Raw genomic sequence first — 15,587 nt, 5'->3', positions numbered from 1 at the left:
TTACTAATCCCTGAGCTCAAGGACTTGTACAGTCAGCAATGAATGATCTTTAATTACCGTATATATTTATTTCGATTTTTAAAACTGCAAATAGACCTATCTAAAGCTCTAAGTGCCCTTACACACATTAATACAATGTAAGTATCAGCAGCATTAAATGATTAATTCAGTAGAAGCTCAGCCAGCCACCTATAAAAGCTCCTTCCAACGCCTTCATTATCGAGGAAGCACACCCCAAGCCTTCTCCAAACACTACTACACAGATGTTTTTTGCAGTGTGCCTGGAAGGTCACCAAATTCAGGCTATTTGAAAACAAGGAGGAAGCAAGATCCCTTCTTTTTAAGAACATAAGAGTGGCCATACTGGGTCAGACCAAAGGTCCATCTAGCCCAGTATCCTGTCTTCCAACAGAGGCCAATGCCAGGTGCTTCAGAAGGAATGAACAGAACAGGAAATCATCAAGTGATCCATCCCCTGTAGGCCGGTAGTGAGTCGGTGTGGTGCCCCTCCATCCCGCATAGGGCCGAACTTCCCCTAACCCCAACGTGGGCGGAGCCACCAGATCCGGCGCCCGCCCCTCCGAGGTCACGGCCCCGACCCGGAAGTATAAAAGCCCGCCGGCAGAGCTCAGTGCAGCCCAGACCGGCAGAGAGAGCAGACGTCCCGGGCCACGCTCCCGCTTGGGAGACAGCCGCAGGCCGCGAGCCGCCTGCTACCCCACTGCGCCGGTCGAGCCTACCTCTCGCCAGCTACCCCGAGGAGGACTGGCCAAGCCTGCCCCGGGCCCGCTACCCCGAGGAGGACTGGCCAAGCCTGCCCCGGGCCCGCTACCCCGAAGAGGAGGAGCCAAACCTGCCCCGTGCCAGCTACCCTGGTGGAGAGCTGCCGGACCTGCCCCCAAGCCCCACACCAGAGGAACCGATGCTGCTGGACTGGCCCAAACCCGGCGTCGCCAACGAGGTAGGCCCCGAGGGGGAACACGGAAGTAGCCCGGGGGTAGCCGACCCCGGTCAGGCTGCAGAGACCTGTGAGCCGATGTCAGTGTGTTTCGGTCAGGATACCCCACTGACCAGCAGCGGCAGTAACCGCTGCTAGGGCCCCGGGCTGGAACGCAGTGGAGTGGGTGGGCCTGCGTTCCCCCCTGCCACCCCCGCTCACGGGTGGCAGGCTTCCCCCTCACCCAACGCTCAGGTGTAGGAGCCTGGGCTTACCCCAACTGATTGTTGCTCAGCCCCTGCATCCAAGGGCCTGAGCTGTGACTGTTTGTGCCCCACCCTGATCCAGGGCCTGGGCTCCTTAACTGCTTGTCTGCTCAGCCCCTGCACCAGAGGGCCTGAGCTCCTTGACTGATTGCTCGCTCAGCCCTGCCCCAAAGGGCCTGAGCTGTGACTGTTTGTGCCCCGCCCTGATCCAGGGCCTGGGCCTGCTTAAACTGTTGATTATTGCTCGGCCCCTGCACCAAAGGGCCTGAGCTGTGACGGTTTACGCCCCGCCCTGATCCAGGGCCTGGGCCTGCTTTAAACTGTTGATTGTTACTCAGCCCCTGCACCAAAGGGCCTGAGCTAGCTGAGTGTTTGCTCAGCCCCGCCTGAGGGCCTGAGCTCCCTGAACTGTGGGTCGCTCAGCCCCTGCGTAAAGGGGCCTGAGCTTTGACTGTCTGTGCTGCAGTGAGTCGGTGTGGCGCCCCTCCGGCCCGGAGGGTAGAGCCCCGGCGCGAACCTACTACAAGGCCATTCCCAGCTTCTGGCAAACAGAGACTAGGGACACCATCCCTGCCCATCCTGGCTAATAGCCATTGATGGACCTATCCTCCATGAATTCTTGTTTGGACACCATTATAGCCTTGGCCTTCACAACATCCTCTGGCAAAGAGTTCCACAGACTGACTGTGCATTGTGTGAAAAAATACTTCCTTTTGTTTGTTTTAAACCTGCTGCTTATTAATTTCATTGGGGGTGACCCCTAGTTTTTGTGTTATGAGAAGGAGTAAATAACACATCCTTATTTACTTTCTCCACACCAGTCATGATTTTATAGACCTCAATCATATTCCTCCTTAGTCATCTCTTTTCCAAGATGAAAAGTCCCAGTCTTATTAATCTCTCCTCATACGGAAACTGTTCCATCCCCCTAATCATTTTTGTTGCCCTTTTCTGAATCTTTTCCAATTCTCTTTTTTGAGATGGGGCGACCACAGCTGCACACAGTATTCAAGATGTGGGTGTAACAGGGATTTATATAGGGGCAATATGATATTTTCTGTCTTATTATCTATCCTTTTCTTAATGATTTCCAACATTCTGTTTGCTTTTATGACTGCCGCTGCACATCGAGTGGATATTTTCAGAGAACTATCCACAATGACTCCAAGATCTCTTTCTTGAGTGGTAACAGCTAATTTAGACCCCATCATTTTATATGTATAGTTGGGATTATGGTTTCCAATGTGCATTACTTTGCATTTATCAACAATGAATTTCATCTGCCATTTTGTTGCTCAGTCACCCAGTTTTGAGAGATCCTTTTGTAGCTCTTCACAGTCTGCCTGGGACTTAACTATCTCCAGTAGTTTTGTATTGTCTGTACATTTTGCCACCTCACTGTTTACCCCTTTTTCCAGATCATTTATGAATACATTGAATAGGACTGGGCCCAGTACAGACCTCTGGGTAACATCACTATTTACCTCTCTCCATTCTGAAAACTGACCATTTATTCCTACCCTTTGTTTCCTATTTTTTAACCAGTTACCAATCCATGAGAGCACCTTTCCTCTTAACCCATGACAGCTTACTTTGCTTAAGAGCCTTTGAGAGACCTTGTGAGAGGCTTTCTGAAAATCTAAGTACACTATATTCACTTGATCCCCCTTGCCCACATGCTTGTTGACCCCCTCAAAGAATTCTAGTAGATTTATAACCAGGAGGATCGAGTTAGAGTGGGGCAGGGCATCAGGTAGTCCAGTTCCAGACCATTTAGGCGTTTACAGATCATAACCAACCCCTTAAACTCCATCCAGAGGTCAATGGAGCAATCTGCAGTCAGTAAGCAAGTTGCTGCGTTCTCCACCAGCTTAGGTCTCCAACTAGTTTCAACATGTAGCTCCATGTACAGCACATTGCAACAACTCCAACGTGTAGTAACAAATGCATGAACAACAGTGGCAAGGTCTGCACCCAAAAGGAAGGGTCTTAATCTTCTTGCCAGATGGTAAAAAGTTGACTGGTTACATGCCTGTAAAAACAGCAGATGGGGGTCTATCACCCCTAAATTGAAAACCTTCGTAATTAACAGCAGACATACTCCTTCAGTCAAAGGGACTATTATTACCTCTGCCAACTCTTCTAGTTACTTCCCCCAACTCACCATCACTTCAGTCTTGTCTGGGTTGAGCCTCAACCACTTCACGCTCACCCACACACCAATTTCAGCTAGACACTGCTTAACGTGCTGAACCACATCATCCAAGTTGGCTCTAATCAGCATACTGAAAACATGGCACTCCATGCCTTCTTACTAACCCTCCTAATGGTCTCACATATACATTGAACAGGAGGTATCATGGCAACCACCGGAACACCACAACTGGGGACTTTGGGAGGAGGCGCAATTGCCCATCACTACTCACTGAGATCTCTCAGAAATAAAAGAACCAAGCCATCAAAGAACAGCCCCATCCACTTCTGCCAGAGTCCACAAGTGAGACAGCAAAACTTTGGGCTCAACTGTATTGAAGGCAGCGGATCGATTTTATACCACCAGCATGAACAGCTGATCTTCAACCAGCACAGTCTCTGGGCCACAGCCAGGTGTATATCCCCATTGACAAGGGTCAACAAGATCCAAGGCACATGGATACTGGGAGAGTTGTCTTGCTACAATCTTCTCCACAATCTTACCCAAGGGAAGATGGGATACAGGTTGATAATTAGCTTGATTGTTACCATCAAGCAATGACTTCTCAAGCAAATACCACACTAATGCATCCTTCAAAGCAATAAGAAGCCTACCCCTTTTAAAGCAAGAGTTGCCAGTCTCCACAAGTAAGGGACCCAGTACATCCCCACTAACCTTCATCAGCCAAGAAGGTTGGATTCAAAGCACAGGTTGTGTGACGAAGGTCTCTCAACACCAACAATACATCAGCAAATATCAGTGACAAACTCTTTTACTGAATATGAGGATCTTGTTCTCTCAAGCCCTTGCTCTTCCACCACAGAAGCAGACCTCCTGCTCTTAATCTGATCCATTTTGTTTGCAGAATTACAAGTGGGAAGGACTCAACTGAGCTGAGACAGTCAGGATTTACCAGTCCTGCCACCTGAAACAAATCTGCTGCCTGAGCTTTTGCGGCTTCTATGTTGGAGAAAAATAACTTTTTCTTTGCCTTCTGCACAGCCACAACATAAAAGTTAAAAATATTTATGGTGCAGCTGATCAGCCTCTGCACGACATTTCCACCACCAGTGTTCTAGCCCTCTTCCTTCTTGCCTCATTTGTTGCATATCATCTGTACACCAGAGTGACCTGTGAAAATGATGTTGGCAAAAAGGGCATCTACAGGCCACTTCTTCAAAGCTGCAGGATAAAAAAGTACAATAATGTTCTACCAAACTACTGAGGGATTGGTCTGTTAGGGGGTCTCACAACAAATCTTTTGGTGGCCTCAGAGTGCGGCCACCAACTCTTGATGGTGGCTGCTATGACAATTTTTCCTAACATACTTAACTAACTTTAGGAAAAACAAATTAATATGCACATATACATGCTCAAATCATACTGATTGCTTTACTCAGGGTTTTTTCCCCCAGACTCAATAATAAAAATAATGTACAGTTGTTTCTATTCTTTACTGGACCTAAACATAATAGAAACACAAATAAGGTGCTTTGCATGTTATTGTCTTTTGTTGTTGTTGTTCTTTCTCTTGCTTTTTTGGTTGCGGTTTTTTTTTATCCTTGCTAGCTAGTAAGTCTGCTGCTGTGAAAAAGTTATATTTGTATGTTTGTTAATATCACTTTTCACTGCAGCAGACTTGCTAGCTAGCTGGGAGGCAGTGAAAAGTGATATTAACAAACATACAAATATCACTTTTCACAGTAGACTTACTAAGCCCTGTCAAGCCGGGTGACAAATTAAGCCTTGGATGGGGAGGTTGGTAGGGAGGCAGCAGGGACGGGGCATGATCAGGATGTGGTGAGCCCAGAGTCTGCTGCTGCGCTTGAAACCCTGGAGCCTGCCGCTCACCCCCCGCAGGGCTGAAGCCAGAAGCTTGAGCCCCACAAGCCCCAGGAAGGTGGGGAACTCACACTGGCTGTCTGCTCCTCTGGTGTCTGTGGCTCCAGAGGGGAGCAGGGCCCAACCCCTCCAGGTGACCCCGGGGGGGCCACAGCTTCCCCTCCCTAGGAGGCTGTGGCTGCAAGAAAAGCCCCTGGCAGCTGCTTGCGGCCACAGTGGCCGCATTTGAAAAACGCTGTTGGTGGAACAAGATTCACCCTCAGAACACTCTGGAACCTTTTTGGGTCCATTAATCTTTGAGAGTAGACCATTAGAACAGCTCCCTCACCCTGATAGGACAGATGAACCCCAACCTCAAACACAGGAGGGACGATCACTTTATGACAAATGTAAGCTTTCTAGGGACAGTGACTGTCTTTTTGTTCTGTGTTTATCCAGTGCCCAGGTGCTATGGTAATACAATCAACCAACCAACCATCGAGCCTCCAGTTCCAACCCAAAACCCAAATCTTAAGTGTGGCCAGCTGTCTGAGTTGAGCCAGTACCTATCTGGGATAAGCCCACAGTCATCATGATGGCCATGAAATCTTGAGCTGCTTCAGAAAATTCATCATCTACATGCAAATTCAACATAATCAATCTCTGCATTTCCAATGCCAATATAGTGAGAAATTCAGTCAGCTCACTACGTGACTTGGCAATGCAGCAGGGTGAATGGTACACTAAAAGCAGTGCCATCTTAATTCCATAGTGGAAACCACATACTAAGTGGGCACAGTATATGATCCAGTTTTGGAGAGGGGGGCCTTGTATACTTTAGGCTGAATGCAATCAGTATGGACACAACCAAAGCAGTATTACTAAGCACAACTAGAATAAATCAGCAAAACAATTTATAGGTCTTATGAAAATATTCACTAGTATAAAAATATTTTTAGATTTACATTTATTTCTTGAAATATCACACACTGACATTTTGATCATTTACACATAAAATGTTAACTTTCCTGATTAACTAACCTGAACTCATCAATTAAACTTGGATTAACCCGCCTTACCTGGTTATCTCGTCATCTCCAATCATTCCCTTGGGAATTGGGGAATATCTTCCTGGTGATGATGGTGGCAAAGATTGTGCCAAGTAGGTAGCTGGACTGATATGGTTATCCACTGGCTGAGAATAAGCTTAAAATAAAAGATAAAAGTGTTTAGGTGATTTAAAAAAAATGTAAAAGTACCTGTACAAATGTAAAACATAGTATTATAGGGCATTGTTTTAAAAACAAACGCATGTTTCTCTTCAGTCTAATAGTTTATTTAAAATGTCTCAGGTTTAGGATATTGTGCCATCATGGAAGCTAAGCAGATTAATGCAAATTTCCCATACTGCTTCCTCAAATATGTAAATCAGTAAGTCAAATAATTGTCAATTTGCTTGACTATTACTGCAAACAGTCTTTTTTATTTATGCATTTATTTTTTAAATAACAAGCATTGCAAATAATAGGCACCAGTGAGGACAGGAATTATCTTTTTTGGCCAAGTTTCTATAACTTTATTGAACCTAAGATCTAAAAGCAACCTGTCCTGGGAGCAGTGAAAAGAGGTGAGGATTTAAGACCACTGCTGCTGTAGGCTGTCACCAGTTTCCCACCCTTTCAGTACATAGATCCAGGGCATCCTAACATTCCTAGGCCCACCTGGCTAACCTGATTTCCAGACCTAAACAAAACCATGGTATGCTGCACAGCCACTGCATGAGACAATTCCCGGGCCTTGTGCAAGTGCCTGTAGGTCTCTGCAAATCCAGCCTCCTCCTTTGGTGAAGCTGATGCCATATTCACAAGAAAAGGAGGGGGAATTAGTCCAGCTCCTGACATCTGTGGGATTGGGAGCATCAATCACCCCCATATTCATTTTATATCCACTGTGTGAAAATCTCACCCATGCTGCCAGCACCGGCTGCCACATACACCTCTACCTCGATATAACGCGGTAAAGCAGTGCTCCAGGGGGGCGGGGCTGCGCACTCCAGTGGATCAAAGCAAGTTCGATATAACGCGGTTTCACCTATAACATGGTAAGATTTTTTGGCTCCCGAGGACAGCGTTATATCGGGGTAGAGGTGTATTTACAGATTCATAGATTTTTAAGGTGCGAAGGGACTATTATGATCATCTAGTCTGACTTCCTGCCTAGCGCAGGCCAGAGACACTCATGCAGTGATTTCTGCATCAAACACATTCACTCTGACTGAGCTATAGCACAGCTGTTAGAAAAACAAACAATCTTATTCTGCTAGGTAAGGGATTGAAGTCCAAGACCTCCATGGTAGCATTCTCTGAAATGCTTCCAGTTCCACACGCAGGGCCAGTTAGACAGGCAGAACTGCAGGGTCTCAATGCATAGATGAGATGATGGTGTAGAATCATCCCAGCCAGGGCTTTGTCAAGCCTGACCTTAAAAACCTCTAAGGAAGGAGATTCCACCACCTCCCTAGGTAACCCATTCCAGTGTTTCACCACTGTCCTAGTGAAATAGTGTTTCCTAATATCCAACCTAGACCTCCCCCACTGCAACTTGAGACCATTACTCCTTGTTCTGTCATCTGCTACCACTGAGAACAGTCTAGATCCATCCTCTTTGGAACCCCTTTTAGGTAGTTGAAAGCAGCTATCAAATCCCCCCTCAGTCTTCTCTTCTGCAGACTAAACAATCCCAGTTCCCGCAGCCTCTCCTCATAAGTCATGTGCTCCAGCCCCCTAATAATTTTTGTTGCCCCCCGCTGGACTCTTTCCAATTTTTCCACAGCCTTCTTGCAGTGTGGGGCACAAAACTGGACACAGTACTCCAGATGAGGCCTCACCAATGTTGAATAGAGGGGAACGATCACGTCCCTCGATCTGCTGGCAATGCCCCTACTTATACAGCCCAAAATGCCGTTAGCCTTCTTGGCAACAAGGGCACACTGTTGACTCATATCCAGGTTCTTGTCCACTGTAACCCCTAGGTCCTTTTCTGCAGAACTGCTGCCTAGCCATTCGGTCCCTAGCCTGTAGCAGTGCATGGGATTCTTCCATCCTAAGTGCAGGACTCTGCACTTGTCCTTGTTGAATCTCATCAGGTTTCTTTTGGCCCAATCCTCTAATTTGTCTAGGTCCCTCTGTATCCTATCCCCACCCTCCAGCGTATCTACCACTCCTCCCAGGTTAGTGTCATCTGCAAACTTGCTGAGAGTGCAGTCCACACCATCCTCCAGATCATTAATGAAGATATTGAACAAAACCGGCCCCAGGATCGACCCTTGGGGCACTCTGCTTGAAACCGGCTGCCAACTAGACATGGAGCCATTGATCACTACCCGTTGAGCCCGACGATCTAGCCAGCTTTCTAACCACCTTATAGTAGGGAGGAGTGGTTTCGATTTATTAGGAACTTGGGAAACTTTTGGGAAAAGGGGAGCCTATACAGGAAGGATGGGCTTCAACTAAACCAAAATGGAACCAGATTGCTGGCACTTAAAATTAAAAAGGTAGTAGAGTAGTTTTTAAACTATGGGCTGGAGGAACGCCGACAGGTGTGGAGGAACATGTGGTTCAGATAGAGATATCCCTTAGGGGAGGATCTGATGGGGATGGAACATAAAACACCAGTAGGCTCTGATGAGAAACAGTCAAATAAAAAAAAGTCCCATTCAATTACATCATGTAATGGCAGATAGCTAAAAAGTGTCAATTTTTGAAAGTGCTTATATACAAATGCTAGAAGTCTAAATAATAAGATGGGTGAACTAAAGTGCCTCATATTAAATGAGGATATTAATATTAAACTTTTTCACTAGGAGGGTGGTGAAGCACTGGAATGCGTTACCTAGGGAGGTGGTGGAGTCTCCTTCTTTGGAGGTTTTTAAGGCCCGGCTTGACAAAGCCCTGGCTGGGATGATTTAGTTGGGAATTGGTCCTGCTTTGAGCAGGGGGTTGGACTAGATGACCTCCTGAGGTCCCTTCCAACCCTGATATTCTATGATTCTATGATAATAAGCATCACAGAAACCTGGTGGAATGAGGATAATCAATGGGACACAGTAATACCAGGGTACAAAATATATCGGAAGAACAGAACAGATTGTGCTGGTGGGGGAGTGGCACGATATGTGAAAGAAAGCTTATAATCAAATAAAGTAAGAATCTTAAATGAAGCAAACTGTACCATAGAAACTTTATGGATAGTAATTCCATGCTTAAATAATAAGAATATAGCAGTATGGATATACTATCGACCACCTGACCAGGATGGTGCTAGAAACTGTGAAATGCTAAGGGAGATTAGAGAGTCTATAAAAATAAAAAACTCAATAAAAATGGGGGATTTCAATTATCCCCATATTGACTGGGTATATGTCACCTCAGGATGGGATGCAGAGATACCTTAAATGACTGCTTAAATGTTTGCTTCTTGGAGCAGCTAGTCCTGGAATGCATGAGAGGGGCAATTCTTGATTTAGTACTAAGTGGAGCACAGGATCCAGTCAAAGAGATGACTATAGCTGAACCGCTTGGTAATAGTGACCACAATATAATTAAATTTAACATCCCTGTGGTGGGGAAAACAGCACAGCAGCCCACCATGGTAGCATTTAATTTCAGAAAGGGGGACTACACAAAAATGAGGAAGTTAAACAGAAATTAAAAGACACAGTGCCAAAAGTGAAATCCCTGCAAGCTGCATGGAAACATTTTAAAGACATCATAATAGAGACTCAACTTAAATGTATACCCCAAATAAAAAACAGAGAGAACCAAAAAAGTTCCACCATAGCTAAACAGCAAAGTAAAGGAAGAAGTGAGAGACAAAAAGCATCCTTTAAAAAGAGTAAGTTAAATCCTATTGAGGAAAACAGAAAGGAGCATGAACTCTGGCAAATGAAGTGTAACAATATAATTAGGAAGGCCAAAAAAGAATTTGAAGAACAGCTAGCCAAAGACTCAAAAAGTAACAGCAAACATTTTTTTAATTACATCAGAAGCAGGAAACCTGCTAAACAACCAGTGGGGCCTGATGGACGATCGAGATGCTAAAGGAGCACTCAAGGACAATAAGGCCATTGCAGAGAAACTAAATGAATTCTTTGCATTCATCTTCACGTCTGAGGGTGCGAGGGAGATTTCAACACTTGAGCCATTCTTTTTAGGTGACAAATCTGATGAACTGTCTCAGACTGAGGTGTCATTAGAGGGGGTTTTGGAACAAATTGATAAACTAATAAGAAGTCACCAGGACCAGATGGTATTCACCCAAGAGTTCTGAAGGAACTCAAATCTGAAACTGCAGAACTGCAAACTGTCATATGTAACTTTCATTTAACTCAGCTTCTATACCAGATGACTGCAGTATACCTAATGTGACGACAATTTTTTAAAAAGGGCTCCAGAGGTGATCCTGGCAATTACAGGCCAGTAAGCCTGACTTCAGTACTGGGCAAACTGGTTGAAACTATAGTAAAGAACAGAATTGTCAGCCACACAGATGAACATGGTTTTCGTAAAGGGAAATCGTGCCTCACCAATCTACTAGAATTCTTTGAGGGGGTTAAGAAGCATGTTGACAATGGTGATCCAGTGGATATAGTGTACTTAGAGCTTTTGACAAGGTTCCTCATCAAAGGCTCTTAAGTAAAGTAAGCTGTCATGGGATAAGAAGGAAGATCCTCTCATGGATCAGCAACTGGTTAAAAGATAGGAAACAAAGGGTAGGAATAAATGGTCAGTTTTCAGAATGGAGAAGGATAGTCCCCCCCCAGGGGTCTGTACTGGGACCAGTCCTATTCAACATATTCATAAATGATCTGGACAAAGGGGCAAACAGCGAGGTTGTAAAATTTGCAGCTGAAACAAAACTACTCAAGATAGTTACGTCCAAAGCCGTGAAGAGCTACAAAGGGATCTCACAAAACCTGGGTGACTGGGCAACAAAATGGCAAATTAAATTCAATGTTGATAAATGCAAAGTAATGCACATTGGAAAACATAATCCAACTATACATATAAAATGATGGAGTCTAAATTAGCTGTTACCACTCAAAAAAGAGATCTTGGAGTCATTGTGGATAGTTCTCTGAAAACAACCACTCAATGTGCAGCGGCAGACATAAAAGCGAACAGAATGTTGGGAATCATTTAGAAAGGGATAGATAAGACAGAAAATGGGCAACAAAAATTAGGGGTATGGAACAGCTTCCACATGAGGACAGATAAATAAGACTGGGACTTTTCAGCTTGGAAAAGAGACAACTAAGGGGGGATATGACTGAGGTCTATAAAATCATGACTGGTGTGGAGAAAATAAATAAGGAAGTGTTATTTACTCCTTTTCATACACAAGAACTAGGGGTCACCAATGAAATTGGTGGTGTTTATGTGACCATCGCTTATTAGCACAGTAGTGTCTAGGAAATGGACCGCTTGTGTGGATTGGTCTAGGCTGATGGTGGGATGGAAATTGTTAACACCACCCTATACCGGAAACCTACTGACCGCTATACTTACCTACATGCCTCCAGCTTCCATCCAGGACACACCACACGATCCATTGTCTACAGCCAAGCTCTAAGATACAACCGCATTTGCTCCAATCCCTCAGACAGAGATAAACACCTACAAGATCTCTATCAAGCATTCTTAAAACATAAACACTAATCCAGGAACCTATCCTTGCAACAAAGCCCGATGCCAACTCTGTCCACATATCTATTCAAGTGACACCATCATAGGACCTAATCACATCAGCCACAGCAGCAGGGGCTCATTCACCTGCACATCTACCAATGTGATATATGTCATCATGTGCCAGCAATGCACCTCTGCCATATACATTGGCCAAACAAGACAATCTCTACGCAAAAGAATAAATGGACACAAATCTGACATCAGGAATCATGACATTCAAAAACCAGTGGGAGAACACTTCAACCTCTCTAACCACTCAGTGACAGACTTGAAGGTGGCAATTCTGCAACAAAAAAACTTCAAAAACAGACTCCAAAGAGAGACTGCTGAACTTGAATTAATATGCAAATTAGATACAATTAACTTCGGTTTAAACAGAGACTGGGAATGGTTGGGTCATTACACTAATTGAATCTATTTCCCCATGTTAAGTTATCCTCACACCTTCAATGGGTCACCTTGATTATCACTTCAAAAATTTTTTTTCTCCTGCTGATGATAGCTCATCTCAATTGATTGGCCTCTTACAGTTGGCATGGCTACTTCCACCTTTTCATGTTCTCTGTATGTATAAATATCTTCTTTCTGTGTGTTCCATTCTATGCATCCGATGAAGTGGACTGTAGCCCACGAAAGCTTATGCTCAAATGAATTTGTAAGTCTCTAAGGTGCCACAAGTACTCCTGTTCTTTTTGCGGCAACAGACTAACACGGCTGCTACTCTGAAACCTATCCACCTTATAGTCCATGCTTCTTTAACTTGCTGGCAAGAATACTGTGGGAGACCGTATCAAAAGCTTTGCTAAATTGGTATTCTATTGTTTAACAGTGTGATTAACGCTGCGATTAATCGCAATTAATTTTTTGAGTTAATCGCGTGAGTTAATTGCGATTAATCAACAGCTCCACAAATAAGGCATAAATTTTCAACAGTGAGGGTAATTAACCATTGGAACAATTTACCAAGGGTTGCAAGGGATTCTCCATCACTGGTCATTTTAAAATCCAGATTGTATTGTTATTATTTTAAAGATATGCTCTAGTTTAAAAGGAGTTGTTCTGCGGAGGTTCTATGGCCTATGTTATACAGGAGGTAAGACTACAGGATCACCATAGTCTCTTCTGGCTTTGGAATCTATGAAATGTGAGACTCAAGACCAAACCCACACTGCTTATTTCTAGAACCACTATGCCAGGATTCCTCCTAGTCAAGTTACTGAACCCCTGAGCCTTAGCTTGTCTAAAAACCTGACTAATAATAATAATACTTTGCACTTACCTACTGCATTTACATGTGTGGATCTCAAAGCAGCAGATAATTAATTATCTCAATTGGTCTAACTCAGGGGTCTCAAACATGCGGCCCGCAGGGCTATTTGCTGCGGCCCGTCAAGCGACCCGCGCACCGCCCCGGCCTACCTCCAGGCCAGGGGTGGGCAAACTACACCTGCGGGATTGCCCACCTCGAGCCCCGCGCCGCTCCCTGAAGCGGCTGGCATCACGTCCGTGCGGCCGGGGGGGGGGGGGGGGGCAGAGCAGAGGGCTCCGTGTGTCGTCCTCCCCCGCAGCTCCCATTGGCCAGGAATGGGGAACCGTGGCCAATGGGAGCTTCGGAGGAGGTACCTGGAGGAGCGGCAAGCTCCATCCCCCCTCCCCCAGGGGCCACAGGGACATGGTTCCAGCTGCTTCGCGGGGCCAGGGCAGGCAGGCAGCCTGCCCTGGCCCCCGTGTGCTCCGCTGCCATCCCGGAGCCGCTTTAGGTAAGCGGCTCCGGGCCAGAGCCGCCCCCCAACCTGCACCCCGCCCCCCAACTCCCTGCCCTGAGCCCCCTGCCTGAACCCCAACCACCTGCCCTGAGCCCCCTGCTGCATCCCACACCCCTTCTACACCCCAACCCCCTGCCCTGAGCCCCCTGCCTGAACCCTAACCCTCTGCTACACCCCGCACTCCCTCCTGCACCCCGCACCCCAACTCCCTGCCCTGAGCCCCCTGCTGCACCCTGCACACTGACCCCCTGCTGTACCCCCACCCCTCCTGCACCCCACACCCTAACTCCCTGCCCTGAGCCCCCTGCCGCACCCTGCACCTCAATTCCCTGCCCTGAGCCCCCGCCACACCCCTCCTGCAACCTCTGGGGGCAGGGAGGGGGCAGAGTTGGGGTGGGGACTTCAGGGAAGGGGTGGGAAGAGGCAGGGCAGGGGCAGGGCCTCATGGAAGGGGTGGAGTGGGGGCAGGGCCGGGGGCAGCGAGGGGTGTGTGTGTGTCAGTGATGCGGCCCTCGGGCAAATGAACTAGTCCTCATGCGGCCCTCCTGGTCATTTGAGTTTGAGATCCCTGGTCTAACTAAATACAGATATTTGACAAATGTTTATGTGCGCCAGGTAGGCTCCAGTGAATAAGCGCTGGGTCTAAGTGCCTTAGAAATAAGCACCCTATGTTTTTTACTCGTCCATTACTCAATCTGGAAAATAGACATGTCCACATTCTTGCTAGACATAGGGAACATTTTTAGTAAGAAACACAGGAGTTACTGAAAAGTATCTGTGACTAATTTTGAAGTCACTGATGATAGTTTTTCTTTGTTTCCTTCACAGAGAATCATATCTAGTTTTCAAACAACAAGCAATTTATTGAACATTTTGCTATTCCTGCATTAAAAAAATGTTATCTTGCATTACCCAATGTTAGTATCTGTCTACATGTTTTGATTTCTATGTGTCTGCTATTTTTCTTGTTAAAACAAGTAGTGCTTTTTAAAATCAACCATAGCATATGAAAATTAAGTTTCTATTTTGCTTTACTCACTTTCATTGGAAAATTACATAGTTCAGAATCTGATGGTTAGAAAAGCATAAAAAAAGGGAAATGTGGATTTTCATCAGCTAGTTTGCAATTAATGGCAAATGTGTTTTAACAAGTGACTCTCTGTGCAATAGTTCTGTATATACTGTTCACATACTACACATCTTTCCATTTCACCCAAATGAATTTACATTTGTTTTTTAAACAGAGCTATTATAATGCACATCTTTTAGTAAGTCTGTTGGGGCTTTTTATACAAAAATTAAAATGGCCTTTGCTGAACTGGTGTTTTTCTTTAAAAAGTTTGTTCAGATATACTTTTTTAAATCTGATTTTCACAAGCAAATTTTGTGGGTTAATGTTAATAAACAGATATTTATGTTTACAAATGTATCATGAAGATTTAAAACAACTGAAACTGGCTGTCATACACTATAATCATTATTTACCTCAGGGTCTCATTATTCCACATCAGTGCTGGCCAAATCCTTTAGATCGTACATTCTTTGGGGCAGGGACTGTCTTTTTGTTATGTGTTTGTACAATACCTAGAACAATGGGGCCCTGAACCATGACTGGGACTGCAAGGTGATACTGCAATCAAAAATTAAATATTAAGTAATAATGATAAAAAACCTGGTGCAAAGAGGAGGAACAAGGAATTCATAAAATGTGTTCCTCTGTCCAGTTAAAAAGTAGCTTGTTCTCGCTTGCAAGTCACACCACCATGTACTGTGGTTCAACACTAAAGCAGATGGAGAGGGAGTGCAAGCATCAGAAAAGTCATGGTAAGCTCCAGCGCACTACTTTTAGTAGTAGTA

The 15,587-nt window shown here is 45.3% G+C and overlaps 1 protein-coding gene across 3 annotated transcripts in view; it reads right to left on the bottom strand.

Moving 5' to 3' along the window:
- DLG1 (discs large MAGUK scaffold protein 1) overlaps window positions 1–15,587 on the bottom strand; it is a 390,639-nt gene that overhangs the window by 118,259 nt on the left and 256,793 nt on the right. For all 3 annotated transcript variants that reach the window (XM_065410859.1, XM_065410860.1, XM_065410861.1), the window contains exon 12: window positions 6,298–6,424. In XM_065410859.1, coding sequence (XP_065266931.1) covers window positions 6,298–6,424 — 127 coding nt within the window. The remainder of the gene's footprint in view (window positions 1–6,297; window positions 6,425–15,587) is intronic.

This window comes from Emys orbicularis, chromosome 9 (assembly GCF_028017835.1).
Source record: "Emys orbicularis isolate rEmyOrb1 chromosome 9, rEmyOrb1.hap1, whole genome shotgun sequence".
In the NCBI taxonomy this organism is placed as follows: Eukaryota; Metazoa; Chordata; order Testudines; family Emydidae; genus Emys; species Emys orbicularis.
Note: the sequence above shows the minus strand (reverse complement) of the source record. Positions and strands in the feature narration are given on the sequence as shown.